This window comes from Falco punctatus (assembly GCF_963210335.1).
Source record: "Falco punctatus genome assembly, chromosome: 7".
Lineage (NCBI taxonomy): Eukaryota > Metazoa > Chordata > Aves > Falconiformes > Falconidae > Falco > Falco punctatus.
Genome location: NC_137587.1, coordinates 7,453,885 through 7,474,577, shown reverse-complemented (window position 1 = coordinate 7,474,577; position 20,693 = coordinate 7,453,885). Strand labels below are relative to the sequence as shown.

General features: G+C 42.2%; 1 protein-coding gene across 27 annotated transcripts in view; it reads left to right on the top strand.

Moving 5' to 3' along the window:
- NRXN3 (neurexin 3) overlaps positions 1-20,693 on the top strand; it is a 1,019,675-nt gene that overhangs the window by 264,202 nt on the left and 734,780 nt on the right. For 21 of the 27 annotated variants that reach the window (XR_013929432.1, XM_080395263.1, XM_080395251.1 and 18 more), the window contains 3 exons: positions 2,150-2,451; positions 7,747-7,770; positions 9,542-9,703. Coding sequence is in view for 26 of the 27 variants with exons in the window: in XM_080395263.1 (XP_080251389.1) it covers positions 2,150-2,451; positions 7,747-7,770; positions 9,542-9,703 (488 nt within the window). In the remaining variant the exon portion in view is untranslated. The remainder of the gene's footprint in view (positions 1-2,149; positions 2,452-7,746; positions 7,771-9,541; positions 9,704-20,693) is intronic. The other 6 variants (XM_080395252.1, XM_080395242.1, XM_080395241.1 and 3 more) reach the window with 1 other exon arrangement.

Here is a 20,693-nt window from a genome sequence, read left to right as displayed (position 1 = left end):
AGGGTCTGACCATCCTCAGATGAAACTTTTTTTTCGTACAGAATAGGAATTTTTTGTATTCCAGCTATGTTTGTTGCCTCTCATCCCTCTTCTGCAGACCTCTGAGAAGAATTTGGCCCCATCTTGAGTCATTGTAGAGGACAGTAACGTTTTCCTTGAGTTGTCTCTCCTTGAGGTAGAACAAACCCAGCTTTCCCAGCCTCTCCATACATGTCACCTACTCCAGCACCTTGAGCACTGCGGTAGCTGTTTGCTGGACTCGCTCCAGTATGCCAAAGCCATTTTTATATGGGAGAGCTTGATACTGGACAGAGTGCTCCTGGCGTGGTCTCGCCAGTGTCCATCAGTGGAAGAATCGCTTCCCTCGGCCTGCTGGCTGCATTCTGGCTAACACAGCCCAGCATGTGGCCGGCCTTTGCTGAAAGGGCAGGCACTGCTGACGTGGGTGCAGCTTCTCTGCTGGGGCCCTCAGGTCTTCTTTCACAAAGCTGCTTTTGAGCCAGTTGGCTCCCAGCCTGTACTGTTGCATGGAGTAATTTGTCTTAGTGTTTGCATGCCGGGGTGTATAGACACATGGTTCGCTTACGTAAGTGTAAACATGCATTACTGCTGCCTTCAAAGTGCTGGATTTTTTAATGAGTTTATTCTGCGATACCCTCCATCAAGACTGCAAAAGTCTCTGCTTAAAGCACACCTATCGTTTGAGGATGATAGATGTTCATGTTGCAACACTGTGCTGTTCTGTCAGCACTGGTCCATGCTGTGAGGGCAGATATTTTACCATGCAGTTATTTTTCAAGAATGGCTACAACAAGTACTTCCCCTTCAGTCTTGTACTAATAAATACTGGTTAATCTGTATTAAGATTACTAAATGAGACAAAATGAAGCAGAAAAATGCTATTAATGTAATTGGTAATAGCACCAGCACTTGTCTTCTGCAGGAGATTGCAAGCAGTGATAGCTTGACTGCCTGTACCATCTACTTTATTCATGCTGAGGCTTGCTTTCACAGCTGGGGGTCAGGAAGGTGCTGCAATATGGGGAGGGGGGGATCTATATAGACTCCATTGTAAGTACCATTTTCCCCCAGACAACACTAGTAGGAATGGGCTACAGACAGCCCTCCTGCAAGCTTTACCAGCACCATCTTAAATTTCTTCTACTGGGCCAAACTGGGGTACACAGCTGGCTCAGGTCATCTGAGCGCAGTGCGGCAGCAGAGCTGGCTCTGGGTGAGGTGGAAGCCCATGTACTGGGAGGTGGACTTCCAGCTCACGTGAAGGATTTTTATGGTATTCAAATGCTGCCTCCAGTTGTTAAGAAATTAGTTCAGTGGTTTTCCTTACTGTACAGACGAAATGTTTTTTCTTAATGAGGAAATATTTCATGTCATGTGCTGTGAATAATTCCCCATGTTTATTTTCGCTGTATGAAAATTATATGCTTGTCCAGTACAGATTTTCTGGATAAGGTGATCAAACGGGTAAAGTTCTGAGATGTGTTTACCAGCAACGCCGTTACTTAACAGCTGTGGACAAAATGTTTGATGTGGACTTCCCTGATGGTCTCAGAGAAGGAAGCTATAGGACACTTCGTGTGGCTCTCTTGTGTGCTTGGTCTGTCATTCAGCTGAAAGAAAACGGCAGCTCTTTCAGGATTATGTTCTGATGCCCGTCTTAAATTGCCTGGCAGATGGGTTAAGATAAGTTCAGACGACATTAGCCATTAATTTAAATACCGATCATTGGGAAATGCTGGTTTCTTTTGGAAGAATACATATGTGATGGTCATGTCGTGACTGGTAGCGTTTCCCATTGTTCTCCCAAAAAGGATGCGAAGTGTCTCATAGCAGTGTCTTTAAATGTACTTTTCCTAGACTCCACTGCGTACTTTTGAACGGTCCCTATGGTGACAGTGCTGCAGTGCAACTGAAAACACAGCACTGAAATTCTCCGGTACCGAGGACCCTGCTGTTAATTCTCTTGATAGCCATATGACAAGAGGAGCTGTACAGTCATTAGCATGCCATGATATATAGCTCTATAAAATATTAACGGTGCTGTGGGATCACGTAGAAATTTCATGGCAACCTTAAATCTCTTCTTGGCTGACTGCTGAATAGTCCTTTTGTTTCCCATTTTTTCCAGCACGAGATGAGAACATGGCCACTTTCCGTGGTTCCGAATACCTTTGCTATGACCTGTCGCAAAACCCCATCCAGAGCAGCAGCGATGAGATCACTCTCTCCTTCAAGACGTGGCAACGCAACGGGCTCATTCTGCACACGGGCAAGTCAGCTGATTATGTCAACCTGGCCCTGAAAGACGGTGCAGTTTCATTGGTCATTAACCTGGGGTCTGGGGCCTTCGAGGCCATTGTGGAACCGGTCAATGGCAAGTTCAATGACAACGCGTGGCATGACGTTAAGGTGACACGCAACCTGCGGCAGGTAATGATGGAGGGGAGGGGAGAAAATGCTGGGGAAAACTTTGTTCTGTTTTAGCGGGATGGGCAGATGGGAGAAAGTAATGGAGCAATGGGGATGCTCAATGGAACTGCTAGAGTTTCTCCAGCTTTTCTGGATCTTGGTATCTGAAGGACAGTGAAAAAACATTAACTGATTGGAATTTATCCCTGTTGTGATATCTTCATTTCTACGTTATTAATTTTCTATTTTTTTTCAGTTTGATTTAATAATAAAAACTCCTGAAATAACTTTACTTTCATCTCCCTTTTCCTTTTCTCTTTTTCTGTTCTTCCTTTTTTATTTTGTTATTTCCTTAATTATGATTCAATCTTATCAGTAATATTCTTGTTGCATTTAATTACTGTGGGAACAGAGTCTTTTTCCAACAGCCAACGCTCTACACCTCTCTCCTTTTTCTTTCAGTTTTGTTAATTGGTTTAACCATTGCCATGATGTCATAATTATAATTCTGGAAGTCTTTTATTTTTCGTTTACTTTTTCTTTTTTTGTGTGTGTGCATGTGAGTGTGCAGGTATGCAGGCTGGTGGGTACGTGTATAATTATTTTAACTTTATAGCTTTGGACTTAATTGGCTGGAGTCTTTCTGAGTCTTCTTGATTCTCTGTTCTTTGCTTCTTTTTGATTTTTTTCCCCCTTCTTTCTATAATGAGTTTCTACTTTATTTCTTGTGTCTCTGCCTATGAGACTCTTCTGTTGGCTGTGAGGACTGGAAAAGTGGAAGGATCAAAAAAGCCAAGCAAACCCAGATCAATCCAGCACCCTACAATTCCACATTGGAAAAGTTTTTCTGATTTTACCACTGTAATTTTGCACATCTGCATGCTGCTTTTCTAATCAGACAACTCTATCAGGTGATGTATTCGGTAGTAGGTTAGTCTTAAAATCCTGAAGCCTTCCTCATGAAATATAAATTTAGACATAAATAGATAAAATTAAATAACCTTGCTGTGAAAGCTGGTGAATATATCAAGTCACTAAGGCCCATCCGCTGCATGATAAATGAGGGTTACACTGTGAATCAGAGCTATTGGGTGTCTTGCTGACTGGTAGAGGCAGCAGAAATAGCTTGTAAACTAAGATTTGTGAAAGCAATATAATCTGTTTATTTGCTTGTTAATGTGAATATTAATACAACCCTTAATAGTTTTATTTAAGTTTATACAATGTCATTTTCTGAGTAAACAGCTTTCATGGTAACATTTTATGGTAGCTAAGATAAAATGTGAGTATAGGATAATCAGTGCCAGGGATCAGAAACAGTCTCTACTAGCAGATGTCGGCTGATAATTTATCTGTTACAATGATTTTCATATCTTTCTTTTAAATATTTGGGTTTGGGGCTGAAGATGTTTGTCTTTCCCACGTGAATCCCTGTATTTCTACACGCTCAGAATGTCTGGGTCTTTGACAAAATATCCGTCATCAGGCTGCAGGGTTCTTTCTTAGGGCAACACGAGTCTGTTTTCAATAGTATATATACAGATGCAAATTTAATTTCTCATGCAGTGGATGGGTCTTCATGATCCTATTTCGTTCAGACATTCCCATCAGTCCAGTATAGGGAAATGCACCAGCTGGTGAGGTTTGTCAGCCTGGAAGGGTCACAATATATGGCTTTATTTGATGCGTTTGTTATTTTTAGATGGTTTCAGAATGGCTGGTGTCTGAATATTTCAGTATAGCTTACTGGTCATTTTAGTTAATTATACTTTTCATTTTTCTTGGAAATTGGTTTTCAATGGGAAAACGGGCCTGAAGCAAAATACATCCTTCCTTCGTGCCAGGGTTGGTTCAAATCTTGAAGAAGAGAAAGTGAGGAAGGGTCACAGACGAAACTGTGGATGAGGACCTCTCCCTTTCTTTTCCTAATCTTTCAGCTAGTGATTATTTTCTTGGTCCACAGTTAAATGGAAATACATCTATGCCTCTTTTATTAGGCCAGGACAGTGCTTTGGGAATTATTAGAAAGCAGGTGAGTCCTTTGCCAGTTAAGCAGCACCTCAAATTTTTAATCCTCCTGATCTATTCACTATGGATGTTTTCAGGTGATCCTGAATTCTTCAACGATCTAACTTGACTGGGCAAGAGAGAGGATGCTTTAATAAGATGGCTGTGCTCTCTCCAAAGAAAAGGGTGGTCTTAAATTAAACATAAGTAGCAGAGGTGATTTGGGGTCTAATTCTATAGATAGGTAAGACAGAATACAGTTCAACCAATAAATATCAATTAGGCTGGAACTTTTTTGAGTCATCTTTTCCCTGGATACTTCTATTTTAACTTCTGATCAAGTTCAGTCTCAAAATTAAAACATTGACCAAGAACCTAAAACTGCCCATAAATTAGGATTAATGAGGCCTTGAGGAGAAGCAATACTGCCAGTCCTGAAAGTTGTCATCCACAAATTATTGGTAAGTTTAACCACATTTTTCAAAAAGAAGAAACCTTGAATGCTGCAGCCTTCCTGTCAGGTCCTGTTCATTTTTACTTTTAATTGATATGGCTAGGGATGAGGAAGTCTTAAACCCCTTCAATCTTTGGGAGAAAGAGTTAGGAAAAGATTGAAAACTTCAATGAATAATAATTAATTAATACCTGCTGTGGACATTTTTCAGGACACAGCTAAGAATGGTCACACTATATCTTGACCTTTTAAATGCTTCATTGAACAGCAACAAAAAAGGGATAAATACACCATTCTAAATAAAGCACAGGATGAAGGAGATCTGTTTTTCTCCATTCTGACAGCAGCTTCCAACAGCTTATGTCTCTGGTGTTGTCTGTGTGTACATGAGAAAGAGTTTCTCAGTCTGTAAAGTACTTAACCATTTATGAGAGACACTATGAACCTGTGAAGTCCTCTGATACCTTCACATAGAAGATGTTATAAAGGATGAAGATTATTTATAATTCTTTTAAAATTATACATTTTGTCCTTTATTGCATCCAGTGTAATTTTGTATATCCTAAATAATTTTGTATGTAATAAATTATCTACTTTGCATCTTGCCTGACATCAATTCACCTGTAAAGTCGCAGCATAACGCAGGTCCCTTGGAAGTCTTGTTTCCGGTTGTGCTCATGCTTCCTGGTGTTTCTCAAAACCAAACAAAAAACCCAACAAAAAAATATTGCCTCTGAATATCGATGCTTTATAGGGAAATCAGTAGCCTCCTTGTAATTGGTCAAAACACTATTGCACTGGAGATAAATGTATTTCTCTTTAAAATGAACTTTAAAAAAGTTAATTAGAAATTCCAAGAATACAATCCAAAGCTAAAAGAATGCCAGGTAAATGGGTTAGCAGCAGCTTCAGGATGCCATCTAGTCTTTTTCTTTGCTCCTTTTGGGGTTAGGAGAAGGGGGAGGAGGATTTGCATAATTTTTTGGCTGTTCCTAGAATTAGAGCAGAACTTTAAATAGCTGGAGTTTTGCCCAGTACTTTTTGGAACTGTTAAATGTTTTGTAGCTAAGCTAGGAGAGTACTAAGTGCTGCTTTTTTTTTTTTTTTTTTTTTTTTTTTTTTTAGATCAAATGACTATCACAGCAGTTAATCTTCTTAGAGACAAACCAAGTGAACCCACAGATTCCCTTGAGTAGTGATCGTTAATGTCAAAGCAAATCTCCTTGTTTATTTATCTTATTGTTTCAGTTAAAACTAAGCCCTTTTCTGCCTTGTGAGAAACCTTTACTTAGAAACAGGATCATGGCTGTATTTTGCCAGGGCTTTGAGAGCACGTTTGGGGCAGTCTGGTCTGGTGGGAGGAGGAGGAGAGGAGAAGGTCAGGCTTCCTGTGTCTGTCTTCAGGTCTGCCACTGCCACTCTGTCCCATTTTCAGCATGCTCTTCCCCCCTGTCCCATGGTTCAGCTCCCTTCTTTGTAGAAATGGATTTACTAGCACAACATATCACTGCGAGTGAGACTTCCTTGATGAATAATTCAGGAGTTCGTGCTTGTTATAACCCAGTAAAGAATATTATTATTTCATTCTCATAGACAAGTAAAATAGACTTGGGACATTATGTTCAATGCCATGAAGGTTTCACAAAGTTACTTCCTTAGTCAATGCACGACTCTGAAATTTGCAAACAGATAGTTTTTACATGAGGCAGCGCAGAGCTAGCTTGTGTAATTTAGGATAGTTCTTGCCAGCTTCAATCACACTGAAACAAGGACTTGGAGCCTCCACGGGATGCACTTCCCTATTAACGCTGAAGCCAGTCACTGTGCAAAATGCGCTGTAAAGATCTTGAGGTCCCCAGCTGCTAAAAAGCAAACAAGAAACAATGTGTAGGTTCAAAGAGTTGGCATCTGGGTGCCTTGGGAGGGATTAACAAAGTATCTGCAAAGTTCTGCTAAACCCACCTAAGTCAACTGCCTCGTGAATTCTCCTAGCTCCTCCATAACATAGATGCAGTGTAACAGGAGAGACACTAAATCTTGTTAACCTGTCTTCAGCCTTGACACAAGTGGCACGATTCTTCCTACACAATTCCTCGACACATTTCTTCCTACAGTAGGAGAGGTTCCATTTCTATACTCTGGGATGACACAAGTGAGCTACAGGCAAGCAGCCAGGCACGGCATTTTCGTGTGCTTTTCCCAAAAGTCAAAACCTCACCTGCTGTAAAGAAACCTGCAGATTGGGAAACTTGGAAGGAAGACTCAGAGTCTTGAACTCATCTTCATCTGTATCCTCCAGCCAAAGGGAATATTGGACTGCTTGTGGTACTCTGCAGGACCTAAGGGTAGTGAGGCTTGGAAGAGGAGCAGGAATTGGGGTGGGGTGGGTGGAAGAAGGGAGTCATGGCTGGGTCTGTGCTGAAGGGGCGAGCAGTGTACTGTGTGCGTACATCTTTGAGGGTAAGGTTCTTGTTTGAGGCAAGCACCTTGGTGGGCATTCAAAGAGTAAGTATTGCACTGTTTTAACTTTGCTTCAGTCCTGGATAATGTATATGAGGGTTAAAGTTAATAAATACCAGGGTGGGAAGACTAGGCAGAACCCTTCTTTATAGCCCAGATGGCATGGTTCCCCGTAGAGTCCTGGTCATATTGTCCTCTCTCTCACTTTGTGTGTCTTAGGTGCCCCATGCCTTTTTTTGAAAGACTAACACTAGACCATTCATGCAATGTGTCATTTTTACTAACCAACTAATGTACTAACACCCTAACGACTCATCTTTGCTTTTAGTTATTTTAATTAACAATCGTTCTGTTCACGATTTTTTAATTTCCTTTCTTCCCCCTTTTCCGCAAAGCACTCAGGCATTGGACACGCTATGGTAAACAAACTACATTGTCTGGTAGATATCATTCTTATTGTCTCTTTTTTTGGGTTTGCCGTGTGTTACCTGCCTTTTCCTTCCCCTACCCCCTCTTTCCCCCCCTCCTTTATACTTACTTCTTCCTTTAATTTTATTTTAATTTCATTGAAAACTCCCCCCCCCCCCCCCCCTTTTTTTTTTTCCCCCTTTTCTTCTTTTTTAATGGAAAAATGAACAACAAAAGCAACGAACACAACTGTTCTGGAAATGGGGTTTGGATATTTCATTGGTTTCTTCACCTCCCTCTTTAGTTCTTCTTCTCCACTCCATTCCAGCGATAAATTGTTGGGTTTTTTGTTCCTCACTTTTGAGTTTAGCTTTCTCTCTTTTGCTTTGGCTTTTTTTTTTTTTTTTTTTTTTTTTTAACCCCACCTCCCCTTTTGGTTTTTGTTTTTTACTCTGAAGGTTTCTAGATCAGAACCATTGCAGGGCCTCTAGTCCGTGGTGGTGAAGGCTCTCTTTTTCTCTCATCCTTTTGTTGTGGCAATGGCTGTTACAGGCAAACTGGCCAGAGTTGTCCTCTTTCTCCTGATTTTCCCCCACTTCCCTCCCTCCTCTTTCTCTCCTCCCCATCCCTCTCTCTCTCTCACTTTCTCTCTGACCTCTACCTGCCGTGGCCGACAGGAGCTCAGCCGGTTGTTTGTTTCAGTACACACTCTGCATGGCATGTCCACGTCTGGTGACTCGCCCGTCTCCTCCTGGCCTCGATCTATTTTCCTCCATCTTCCCTTTAAATCACTAACAACATCTAAGCAAAACACATAAAATTCACTTGCTCCTCTCCCTCCCTCTCCTTCCGTCCCCCATCACCCTTCATGTGTTTGGGGTTAGACGTTTTGGGGACATTTCTGTTTGGTTTTGAGTTTTTTTATTATTATGGGGTTTGTTTGGTATTTTTATTTTTGATTGCATGCAAGCGTGAAATAGTTTTTTTTCCCTCTCTCTCTCCTTCTCCCCCTCTCTCTTTTCTCTCTTGTTTTCCTGTAATCTTTCTGGGCTCCAGATATATTGGCATGACAAGTCAAAATGCACTGTGTGCACGCTTTGTGTTTTCTTTCTTTCTCATCTCTGCTTCCCTCACACTTATTGGTTTGTGGTTGATTTATTTTGATTTATTTTATTTTGATTTATTTCCTATTTATATTTTATTTTTGAGTTAGTTTGGTTTTTTACATTTTTTATTTTTGGGGTGGTGGGTGTGTGTCTCTCTAGGTACATGGCATGCACATCCATAATGTATTGAAAGTGAGATCCCTATTCCCCCTCCCCGAATGCATGATCGTCAGTGTGCTGTGAGCAAAAGAAGCATATAAAAATAAAAAATACCAACCTCGTCTTCATTAGTGTTTTTTTTTTTTTACTAACAACCATAACTAACTGTAATCATGAAAATAAATACTAATTAATCATAAAATCAGCTAATATGAGAAATCTTCAAGGACAGTTCCATTTTCTGGCCTGAATAGATGGAAAGCATCTTGATGGGTAGACTGCCAGGTCACCCTGACAGTGCTGATGCACCAGAAAGGGGAGAAGCAGATGCTGGAGCATTTCCATTGTGGGTGAAGCAGACCAGAAAATGGAGCTTGGCTGAACTAAAAAATACATACCAAATCTCAACAAAATCCTTAATAAAACTGACATAAAATTATAGGGGAGGTAACTCATCCCGTTCAGGATTGTAAGGTCATTGCTGGGATTTTCTTTGTCCGTTGTGTCCCTTGAACAGGTGACAATCTCTGTGGATGGCATCCTTACCACCACGGGCTACACGCAGGAGGACTACACCATGCTGGGCTCGGATGACTTCTTTTATGTGGGAGGGAGCCCCAGTACTGCCGATTTACCTGGTTCTCCAGTAAGCAACAACTTCATGGGCTGCCTCAAAGAGGTAACTGTTTCAAATTAATTCTTGTTTCTGTGCTTTTGGTTTCTCCAAGTCCTCACTCTTCCCTGCCTTTCATTGCACACTCCATGTCTTTCCCTGATGCTGAATTTTATGCTGATACTGCAACAGCTTTGTAAGAATAAACTTGTCATTCAGCTGGACAGAAGGCATCAGCTGCAAAACTCATGAGCTTATGGTCAGAATCAGACTTCGAGTGCTTGGATTACAGAAAAAATATCCATGGTAGTGGGAGAGGTGCCTTCTGTAAGCTGTTAACCATTCAGAAGAAAGCATTACAGTCATCTAGGCACTGAGGCATTAAAAAAAAGATAAATGGCCTTTGATTACTAAGCAGCATTTTTGGGTGAAAAAAATCATAACCAGAAGCTTATTTGGAGGTTTTTTTAAGGTCCCGTGTTTCACCTGGAAATACACTTAGTCGTCAATTTTCCAGGAAGATGGAGTCAGAATAAACCTGAAAAATTAAAGTTGAAGGTAGCATAAAAGATGTATGTAAATTATGTAAGGAGAATGCAGCGTAAGATCTAATGGAGGTGCAGCAATAATGTGGCGTGTAGGCTTGACGTGTACTGTGGTGGGAAGTCCGCGCAGCAGAGTTGCTGCGATGGTCAGGAACAGCTAGCTGGCTTCCAAACCCGCGTTGTCTCACACTGGCTGGCTGCCTTTGTCACATAGTTAATCCACAACTTTGAGAAAATCCACACATGGGTAATAGAGATTGGACTGCCTGGCTAGCAGCAGGAACCAGAATTATGTTCCTTGGGGTGAGGGTAGTTAAAAAAAAAAAAAAAAAAATAAATAGAACAAACCAAAAGATGAAGCCTCAGCCCAAAGCCGAAATGTTGGTGCAGTTTGTTATTTGGGTGTTATGCCCTGTAGTCAGCTTTTGAATTCTTTCCTATCTCTTCAAATAGAATTTGTGATGATCACTTTAATTAATGTTGGTGCCGGTATTGACATCTCCAAAGTGTGTTACAGAAAGCTTACTGAAAAACAAGCTTAAATTTTCTGTAAGTCAGCTTCTTAGCTAGCCCGGAATAAGAGAGGTTTCTTGCAAGAGTTTTCTCCCCTGATTTTGTGATTCTGTACTCGTACTGTTTATCACAGGGTGTGGCTGGGTGGGTCTAATTTTATTTGCAGCCCAGAGAGTTGTCATAATATCCTCTTTGTATAAACATTTAATATCAGAGGGAAGGCAGAGCTGAGTTTTCATACAGGAGTCATGGAAACAGCGATGCTGAGCTAGATGTTGTTCCGTGACTGTAACTGCCTGACAAGTTACCATCCTACTGATGCTCGACTCGTGGTGTCAAGGGTTGTAGGTTATGTGCCAGTTCTTTAATGTGAGCAATGGCTGTCAGAGTCTGGAGCTGCTTTCCTGCCTGACCTCTGGATTAGTTAAGGGGATGCACATATGCTGGAAAAAAGCATGTGAGCATCGTGCATAGGAAATGAAACAACCCTGCTGAAAACACTGTCATACAGAGATCAAATCCTTCTGTTTTTGTTTATAGAGCCTCAGGCCTGATTTTCATAGGCACTGAGCATCCCAGTTTGATTGAAATCAAGAGGAGATACAGCTTCTTAGTGTCTCTTTAAATCAGGATCTTAATTTTATTTATGGATGCTATGAACATAACACTTAGCAGAGGCCATTTTTATGTGTGCTTTAAGTCAAGCCAATGGAGCAGAGAAAGCGGTGACAAGAAAATCTTCAGCAGCTTTATTATTTATATAATCATTTGTATTCTATTAGTTTGCACAATGTACTAAGAGCCGCTTACATAGCCATCCCAGGCTTATAATGCTCTATAGGAAGAAAAAAAACAAGCAACCACTTAAGAATGAGAGGAAGAGGAAGAAAACAGATAATCTCAATGTGCTTTGTAATCTTCACTTGACTAGGCAGTGACAGGAGATGTGTATGAGCAGCTGTCTCGACTTAAAGGCAGGCTGGTTCTTGTGGGTTTGAGCTATAGTCTGCTTGACAGCAACCTGCTCTTGGTAGCAGTCCAGTAGCGCTTTCAGGTGCGGTGAAAATGTGCCCCAAATGTACCTTGCTGGCCCCTGAGGATGGCCCCCAGTGTTCACTGAACATAAGTGTAGCGCGGGGTTGTCAGGGGAGGCACCCGTAAATGGAATGAATGGAGAAATGTAATATTTTAAAAGGAAAGCTAATTAGCACTTTGCATTTCCATTCTGTCATTCCTCCAGACCCCTTAGGCTGCAGGATGAGCGCGGGTATCACTAGGGAGTGAAGAAAGGTTCCCACTGTGCTTTTCCTCAGTTCTGGTTTTGACAAGTGGAGGTGATGGAGAACTGTGATTAATGAGGAAAGCAGCCCTAAACGACTGCCGGAATCCTGAGCGAACCCTGCAGTGCTACTGTAGCACCGATACCTGCACCGAGCAAGGTATCAGAACAGACAGCCTGTGCAGGCTGGGAAGGCTCCTCATTGCACACGCAGTGAGTTGGTCGAAGACATCAAAGCAGACAGTGCTTTCATTAAGTGAAACTTTGGATGAGTTGAGCAGAAAATGATTTGCCCTGTGAAATTCCTCCCAGGGGTTGGTTTCCCCTTTTTTCCATTGCTAGGGGTAAAACCACTGATGGCAAAGGTAGCAGGATCAACTTGAGATCCGCTTGGAATTAGGGGGTGGTTCTTTTAAGTGCTTTCTTTATGTTTACTTCTGAAATGCCAGGGTATATCTATGCAGTGCGGTGCAGCAGGGTATGAAAGAAACCTGTGCTGGCTGGAGAAGGCTGGAATACCTGTGGGGATCCGACTGGAGCCCTGGGGCAGCCAGCTTTGATCCTTGAAGAGGCAGAACTGCATTGGTGCAGTGCTTGTTTGCCGAGAATGTTTCTGGTTCCGCTACAGGGAACTTGTCTCTTTGTACAGCATGACAGTGTATTTCATAAATCATTCCCTATAGGTTATGTTTGATTATTTTTTTTTTAATTATTATTATTATTTGTGGCCAAGAAAGATGCTAGGTCTCTCATCAGCCAGTACTGGAGGAGCTTGAGCTTTTAAGGAAAATTTTCTAAGCTAAGTTAGACAAAGTGGTAGATAAACTCTAATAGCAAGTGTTGCTCCTTTCAGATTATGCTTTCTAGTAGAGCAATACTCTTTTCCTACTGAAGTCCTAGATATGTAATCGCCTGTTACAAGAGACGTAGCACATCCTGAGTGGATTGTACTGCCGTTTGCAGCAGTGAAGAGCAGCCTGCCAAGCCCTGGCCTGATCTCTTGAAGGTGTTAAAGCAGAACAACTTCCCCTGGGGATGTCTCCCTTTCTGAGGAAGGCAAAGGGATTGATGCAGGCTTTGGGGTGACACTTGCAGCCTTCCCTCTGTAATCTTTTTCTTATTTCATCTGGACTGCATCAGCCTCACAGTACAGCAACCAAACTGCTCACGTGGGAACTAAGAGGGCTTCTTGAGTGGAGCGTTGCCTTCCCACTTCCTCCGAGATTGCACGCAGGTGCTGAAGTGCAGTGGGGCAGGCTGCCTAAGGACCCTCTGCCCCTTTGCAGCTGGGGTTGGTGGCAGGAGGAGGGGCAGCTCTGGCAGGGTAGGCACTTCATGTGGCCAGAGTCTAAGCCTTGCCAGGAGGAACTGGTAGAGTGCGTAGGAGTGCGTTCCTGGCAAGGAACTAAGGATCTCAGGGCTCCTCTGCTGTGATGCCAAAACGGCACAGAGTAACTGCTCAGAGACGAATTTTGTCTTTAAGCAGCAAAGGTACTTATTTTGTGCAACGTTGGGGAGCTAGCCAATTCGCACCGGACAAACTAGCTCCTAAGTTTTCAGTGAAAAGTCAGGTAATTTATACAGTTTTCTTGAGATGTTACTACATTTTTACATACATATTCATTTGATTTTGACACCTAATCATTCTATTCATAATAGGTGGGATCTAGGTGGAGTAAATCTTTCAGTTTTCTTTGTTCACGGTTTCCTGACTCGTGGTCTCCTTATCTCCTTCAGGTGCCCACCTTATCTTTTCTAATTATTCAGAGTACATTCCTTTAACATTGTCAGTGGTACATTCCTTTACTTTAACATGTCAGTGGAACCTTTTCTTACTCAGAGTACTTTTCTTATTATTCAGAGTACATTCCTTTCTCTACACAAACAGAGCATCACCCAGAGCATTGTACCAAACTCATCATGACAAACTCATTGTACCAAACTCATCTTTTTAAGACCTTGTTGTTTCAGCTGCAGTATCTAAAAAAGCCCTGGTGAAGGCAACCATGTTTTCCTTGAGTTGTCTGAGCTAATGTTTCCTCCCTTTACCACAGAATAGATGCTCCTGCCTCTTCCTTGTGGCTTCTGGTTCCAACTGAAGAGATTCCGCTAAGTTGCTAGCAGTAATATATCTAAATCATAAATCCAAGTGCTGAATGTGTAGTTCAGGTTTGTTTTCTTCTTTCCGTTTTCATCAGAATTAAAGATGTCCCAATGTCTGGTAGTGCTCTTTGTTTTACATTTCTCCACAGCCATCCTGGCACTGTTGCAGTATACCGGACACTGAATGAGGGAGCAAGACTGGAAAAAAGAAGTAACTTTTTCTCTGAAAACTTTAAAAGGCAGAATATGCAAATAGGACAGTACACAGATATCAGGCATAGACATTGCATTGTATCTGCGTAAAATTTAAGGAGTTTTAGTCTGAAGATAAATTGTTTTAGAGGAGCTCTGTGGGGAAGCTGGTGTATATCCTGTTGTGGAGAAAATCAGATATGGGGTAAGAGAGAGGCATAGAAGCACATCTGAGGCCAGTAAGCAGAAATGTTATTTCTGTGTCAGGGAAGGAGTGAGAGTGTTTTGAAAGTCAGTGAATGGATAAACATGGAGAAGCACTGCCTGGAGGTAGAAGGGGTAAAGGGTCTGTTAATCGTTTTTAGAGACAGCTGTATGGCCAGAAGGAGGTAGGACAAGACAGGTGATGACAAACAGCTAGGTTCTGCATGTACTGGAGAGTCTTAGTGAGGAGGTTCCGGTAATCAGGGATGGAGATGGAGAGTGGCTAGCTGGGAAATTTAGCTGTGTCGGCAAAGAGGGAAAACTGGATTTCAATCTTTTATCACCAGGGAAGGGAGAATATTTCCTAGGCTCTGTCAGGGAGGCAGCCATTCAGATTCGATTTACTTGGAGCAGTACTCAGCTGGTGCAGATGGAGGTGCTTTAGAAGAGCCTGAGGTGGTCCCTAGAGAATGGATGTGCATGAGAGAATTTATGAAAACTTCACATTCTTCTATCAATGCTTTATTAAAATCTCAGTTATGAGAAACGTTGATTGGTACTAACAGCTTGATGGAGGCAGTGAGGTTTGCATATGGGCGGAATATGGCAGAAATTATTGCAGGGGTCAGGCACCATCTGGCCGTGATGGGAGAAAGCTGTGAAAGCTTAGATCATTTCTGTCTGCAATTTAACTGCTAGGAGCCAGGTTTCCAAATGGTTCATGAGTGTGCCCAGTTGCTCTGTGTACATCTCAGATGCTATCTGCAAGCCAGGTTATTTTCAGGCCTATTTGCATGTGTAATGATGATGTTTGGGGATCAGTCCTTCTGGTTGGAGTGTCACACTGGGGAAGACGCTGAAGGTGCAGATAGAAGAAGGCCTAAAGCATGGAGGCAGTGAAAAACAGCTTGAGTACGAAGAGAGCAGACGAAGGAAGTTGCAGTTTTAAGATCCCCTCCCTAACAGGCAGATCAGATAGCCCAAAAGCTTTTGGGTGTGCAAGATCCCGTTCCAGGGCAGTGATTTAACAGAACCCTAGGGATGCATAAGAGGAGAGTCAGGAATCAACAGTGCAGGGAGTTTCAGTGATGCACGGTGGAGGAAGTTACCACGGGAATGGCACCCGTTGCCTCTACATGTTGGTTCAACACTGCAGCTTGTGTTTGGACCAGTCTGTTTCCTATCTGTATTACTTAGTGAATTTAATATTTGAAAAAGGAAGGGGGGGTGGAGCTAGTGGTACTGTCTAGAAGCAGGAAAATCAGGGCCAAAGGCTGAATATGATTCCATTCCTCAAAATATGTCTTGTTCTTAATCTTGGTCTCCCATTACTATTTCCTGCCAAAACCTCCCAAATAGCCCTGATGAATGGTGACTGATTCCTAAACTTCTAGATCCCAGAGACCTGTAAAGTTTTTGGTTGCCCCTCACTCTTTAGATTTCCAATTGCATTCCTGCTGTTTTGGTGGATCAACCTCCTGCTGCAGCTCTAGGCTGTGTGTATTGAGAGTCAAGGATGTGCATCTTCTCTGTGCATCTGCAGAGCACCCAGCACAAGGCCTTCGTGCTCTTGTAGAAACGTAACAACACAGTGGCTTGGGAGACACAGCAGGGGAGGGACATTGGGCAACGTTTTGAGTGGCTTCCTGTTGAAATTCATGAAGGTAATAAGAAAAAAAAAAAGATTTATAAAAAGATTTAATTTGTGGGTGGGAATGGAGGCACTTGGAAACTGAAAGCAATATGAGACCAGGGAAGATGCTGAGAGAATCCTGAACAGACCAATAGATGGGGAGGGGAAGATTATAGTGTTTTCTCATTAAGTAATGCTTGTAAGTTTAGTTCCTTGGCTGGTTTGTATTTGATATTTCTATATTAGCTCAGAGTCAGAAGGGATCTACGGTTGGGCAATAGAACATTTCCCAGGCTGCCTGCTGGCTGCCAACGCATGTTGAATGCCAGCACATGGAATCCTGAAAGACTTTGTGGTACACAGTGAAGAATGCCTTGTACTTTCTGTTATGAGTGTGGGACATGACATGAAGTCAAGGTGAGCAAAAGTCTCTCTGAACTAAGCATCCGAAAGCTGAAGCACCTTGCCCATCTGTCTCTGGGCTTTTTGACAGCACTGAAAAAGAAGCAACATTTTGAGGAGGATGATTATTAAACAAGCTCTTTTTTTCTTGCTAGAGGAACTTCTGTTGCCCTGAAGGGCCTTTGCTATGCTGCCAGGAGTGACGTTGTGCCTCCCTTCTTTGGCTTGCCTATACATTTACATGTGCGCACTGTCCTATAACTGTAAAAGATTGGATCATGCCAGCCTCTTTTCTCAGAAATAACTACTAGAGTGGAATTTACCTTACAAGTCTGAGAGAAAATCTGTAATGCCGCTTATGTCAAACCAGGCATAAGTAAAGTCAGTCTGCTGTGGTTCATGGTCCTAATACTAACATTTAGCAGTGATGAACGTCAGTCTTTATGGAGGAGGCACTTGATTCACTTGATTTTGCTAGTGGCTTTTTTAGGGAATGATTTAGCCAGGACGAGAGAAAAGAGGAACGTCTGTGTGAGCATAGGTGGGGCAGTCCTTCCAACACAGAAAGTCTACGTCCATACTGTCCCTGTAGTCTCTGAGCTTGTTCCTATTTAGTAGCCTTTTGGGTGAGTTCCCTTCACTTTCCCCACTTCTGAAAAACCAAGAAAGTACCATATCCCAGACTGAGAGCTCCCAGGAGGTGCTCAGATGAGAATGTCCCAGTCAGTTTGATGTAACAGATGAATATCTTTGGGTTTGGGGTGTAATTGTGTAGTGCCTAATGTGTTTGGGTTTTTTTCTAAATTGTGATTCCTGTGAATGACAGGGATCTCACACAGAAAGTCCAGTGGTACAGTTTGGTGCATTGTGACCCTATATGCAGTAAATACATGTACTAAAAGTCTAATTCTTAAAGATGAATAATGTTAGCTCATAGGACCCTTTGTCTGAAGAGTTCAGTAGGTGGCTTTTTCAAAGCAGCCTCAGAAATGTTGGCTTCTTTCAAACTGCTGGCCTAAAATAGCAATGCTAAAGGGTGTAAATGTCATCGTTCTCTTCCTTCAAATGCTGCAACTGAGGCACAGCTGTGACGTGACTCGGTCAGCATCATACAGCCTGGCACTGGCTGAGTAACAGATAGAAGAGGGACATCCTACCTATCACTCTATTTGCTGCCCTTCCTCCTGGCAAGAGAGCCTAGGTCTTCAGTGCAGTGTAAGTGTCACGGCTGACTGACATTCCTACTGGAGGATACTAGGATGCTAGATGTTCCTGGAGTTACTGCAGCCTTGTTTCTCTGGGGAATTTTCTTCTTTACCAGTAATATTTAAAAATTTCTTCCTTCTCTATCCTTGATTTCTTTCTACATTTCTGTCAAGCTGACAAGGGGATGCGTGTGAAAAACGAACTGCAGAATATTGCACAAGGCATATATAGATTACGTCAAAAGTGTATTTTAACCTGCCAGCTGAACTGTTGCTAAGGGGTATGAAATGCCCCCCTACTTTCTCTTAAGTGTCAGCTCAGGTGAGGAAATGAAGGAAAAATCCAGAACAGACGCTACTCCCAAGCAATCTAAGTAGCTGAGGTTGGGGCTGGGGACCGTTCAGTCCTGAACAAGCGGTTGGTGTTGCAGGTTGTTTTTGAAAGTGAGCAAGGTCTGAGGATGCTTCTCTGCTTTGTCCTGTTTTGTTGGATTTCAATCCAAGATTTTAGGAATTGCATCATAAATGCAATGTATTTTAGGAGAATTCTTCCATGTCTGACTAGGATGGGAAATGATCTAGTTCTGGATCCAGTTAAAACATAGACTTCTGTTGGGTTTGGAGAGACGCTTTAATGAAGCACAAGTCACTCGGCACATTCCAGAGGGTAATATTTCAGTTTCTCATGTTCTCACATTTTTAGTAAGGATTAACGGCCTGGCCAACAGGAACTAAAACCAGTAGTCTTGTCAGGTGTGTATTAGTGTGCTGCCAGTGCTGCAGCTTTGCTTTAGCTAGGGAGTTACTCAAAGCCTCTTTTCCTTACATAGCTTAGCCCAAGCTTACCTTGCAGGAGAAAGGTTTTTTTTGCTGGCATTATTGCCTAGCCTCATGCATGACATGGAAAAGAACTTTGTCAGCTTGGCTTATTTGCATCCATAGCAAGAATTTTGCTGGCACAATGATATTGGATGCGGGTTTATTGCAAAATAACATGAACTAACCTCTGTTAATGATCGATGGCTTCCATCAAATGTTTCTGACCACACAGAAAGATGAAGAGTAAAGTACTCATGACAGGTCCGTAAAAAGCTTATTCATGACCTGCCTATATATCCATAGAAAGTATTCCTGTTAAACAGGAAAACAATTTGAAATTGCCTCACGAAATTAGTCTTTAGTGAAGGAAGTTGAGTGTGAAGTGCTAGAATTACTTTTCAATTAGTAAAATAGGGGAGATCCAAAGACAGGAGCTGAAGTTTCAGCTGACTTTGGTACAGGAGGTGGAGGAAATGTTATTTTATCATCTGTGTACTGAGACAATCACTAGGCTCCTAACATTTTTTCTGTAATGAGATTCATATAGCAAAGGCTCTAGATCCTACAGCCACAGTGAACCTAGAAGTACAGACTGTTTGGGTGGGGTTTTTTTGGGCTTGGGTTTTTTTTTTTTTTTTTTTTTCATACCTCTGTCCAGAAATTAAACAAATACAGGTTCTAGTTAAGATCACATTTATTACAATATAGTATCTTGTTCTCTGGAACTCTTATCAGTAAGCAGAGAGCAGCTTGCAGGCGTTCTAGGTCAGCCCCAGTGCACACATCTTGTTCAGGGATTAATTTAAAGGTTAATTCACGTATCAACAGTTCGGTGGCATTGAACTCCTGAAGTTACTGCACTCTTGGAAAGTTTATAAAAGTAATTAATGGCCAAAGTCTGATTAATAAAGTATATATGTAGGTTGAGCATACATTGTTTGACATCAATTCTTGCTTTAAATAGATATTGAAACTTTCTATGCAGAAGACATAAGAGGCGTCTTTTTGGAAGGGCTGTTTGAACTATGCACTACCACTGCGCTCATAAACTAAAGGGAATCTACGGAGCTAGAACCGAGCGTGGTCTAACCCTCCTGACTCTCCCCATCTGCCGCTGGAGGAGGTTCCTTAGGGAGGAAACCAGCCGCAGAGGTCGGTGTCACCACTGAGCAGTGTAGCCAGGGGGCTGATGTGTCGCAGCAGGAACAGAGCGCTCGGCTGCGTGGCGGCTGGGCCAGCCGCTGTGACCCTCGGTCCTGGTGCTGCAGCCATCTGTGCTGGCGTTGCAGCAGGACCGTCAGGAGCAGGCTTTGCTTTCCTGCATAATGAACCTGACTCCTGCTGAGCTTCTGTACCTGCAAGGGATGTGCCATGTGCTGCCGTTTAGAAAATGAGTGTTTACAGGTGTAGAACTATAGTCATATAGGCAAATTCAGAAAATGTAATGGGGAATAGAGCAAAATAGCTGGTGCTTTGGGCATATAATAAAGTTAATTTGTAAGCCAGGCCCTGAAAAATGGAAACATTAAAGTAACAATCCTTGCACACATACGTGATCTAACCAATCTCCATTCAAGAATGAGCAAACTAAGACAGCGTACAGAGTACTGATGGACAAACATAGCTGAGTCCAAAGTCATTAGCAGAGCAGTGGCAGTACTCAGAGAGGTTACTGTGGCAAAGTTTTTTGACTGTCTTTTTCTTATTCCATTAGCCATTTGTGGTCCCATCCTAATGGATGCTGTGATCTTAACTTTGGCTGTCCAAAGCCTGATGTTCTCAGCTTGTGATAAAAGTAAATGAGCTTCTTTTTCTTGGCTTGGCTTTGTAGTTCACTGAGCTTGGTAAACTCTTGGCTTGAGTGAATACTGAGGAGAAATAGGAGGTACACTTTTATTTGTCACTCCTTATGATGTTGCATTAAAGAGATTGCTAAGGATCAATGTTATACTGTCAGATACAAATACAGACAAGAGTAGTTTTGGAGAGTCAGAACCTGCCATATCCTACTATTAGTAAAATCATAGGGGAGAGAGAATTTACAAAATTGTGCTGTTTATGTACATGTATATAAAATGGGCACTTTCCTGCCTAGGAGTGAGTGGGATGCTCATCACCAAGGAAGGTAAAAGAGGCAATGTACGTACTTTTTTGGCATGTA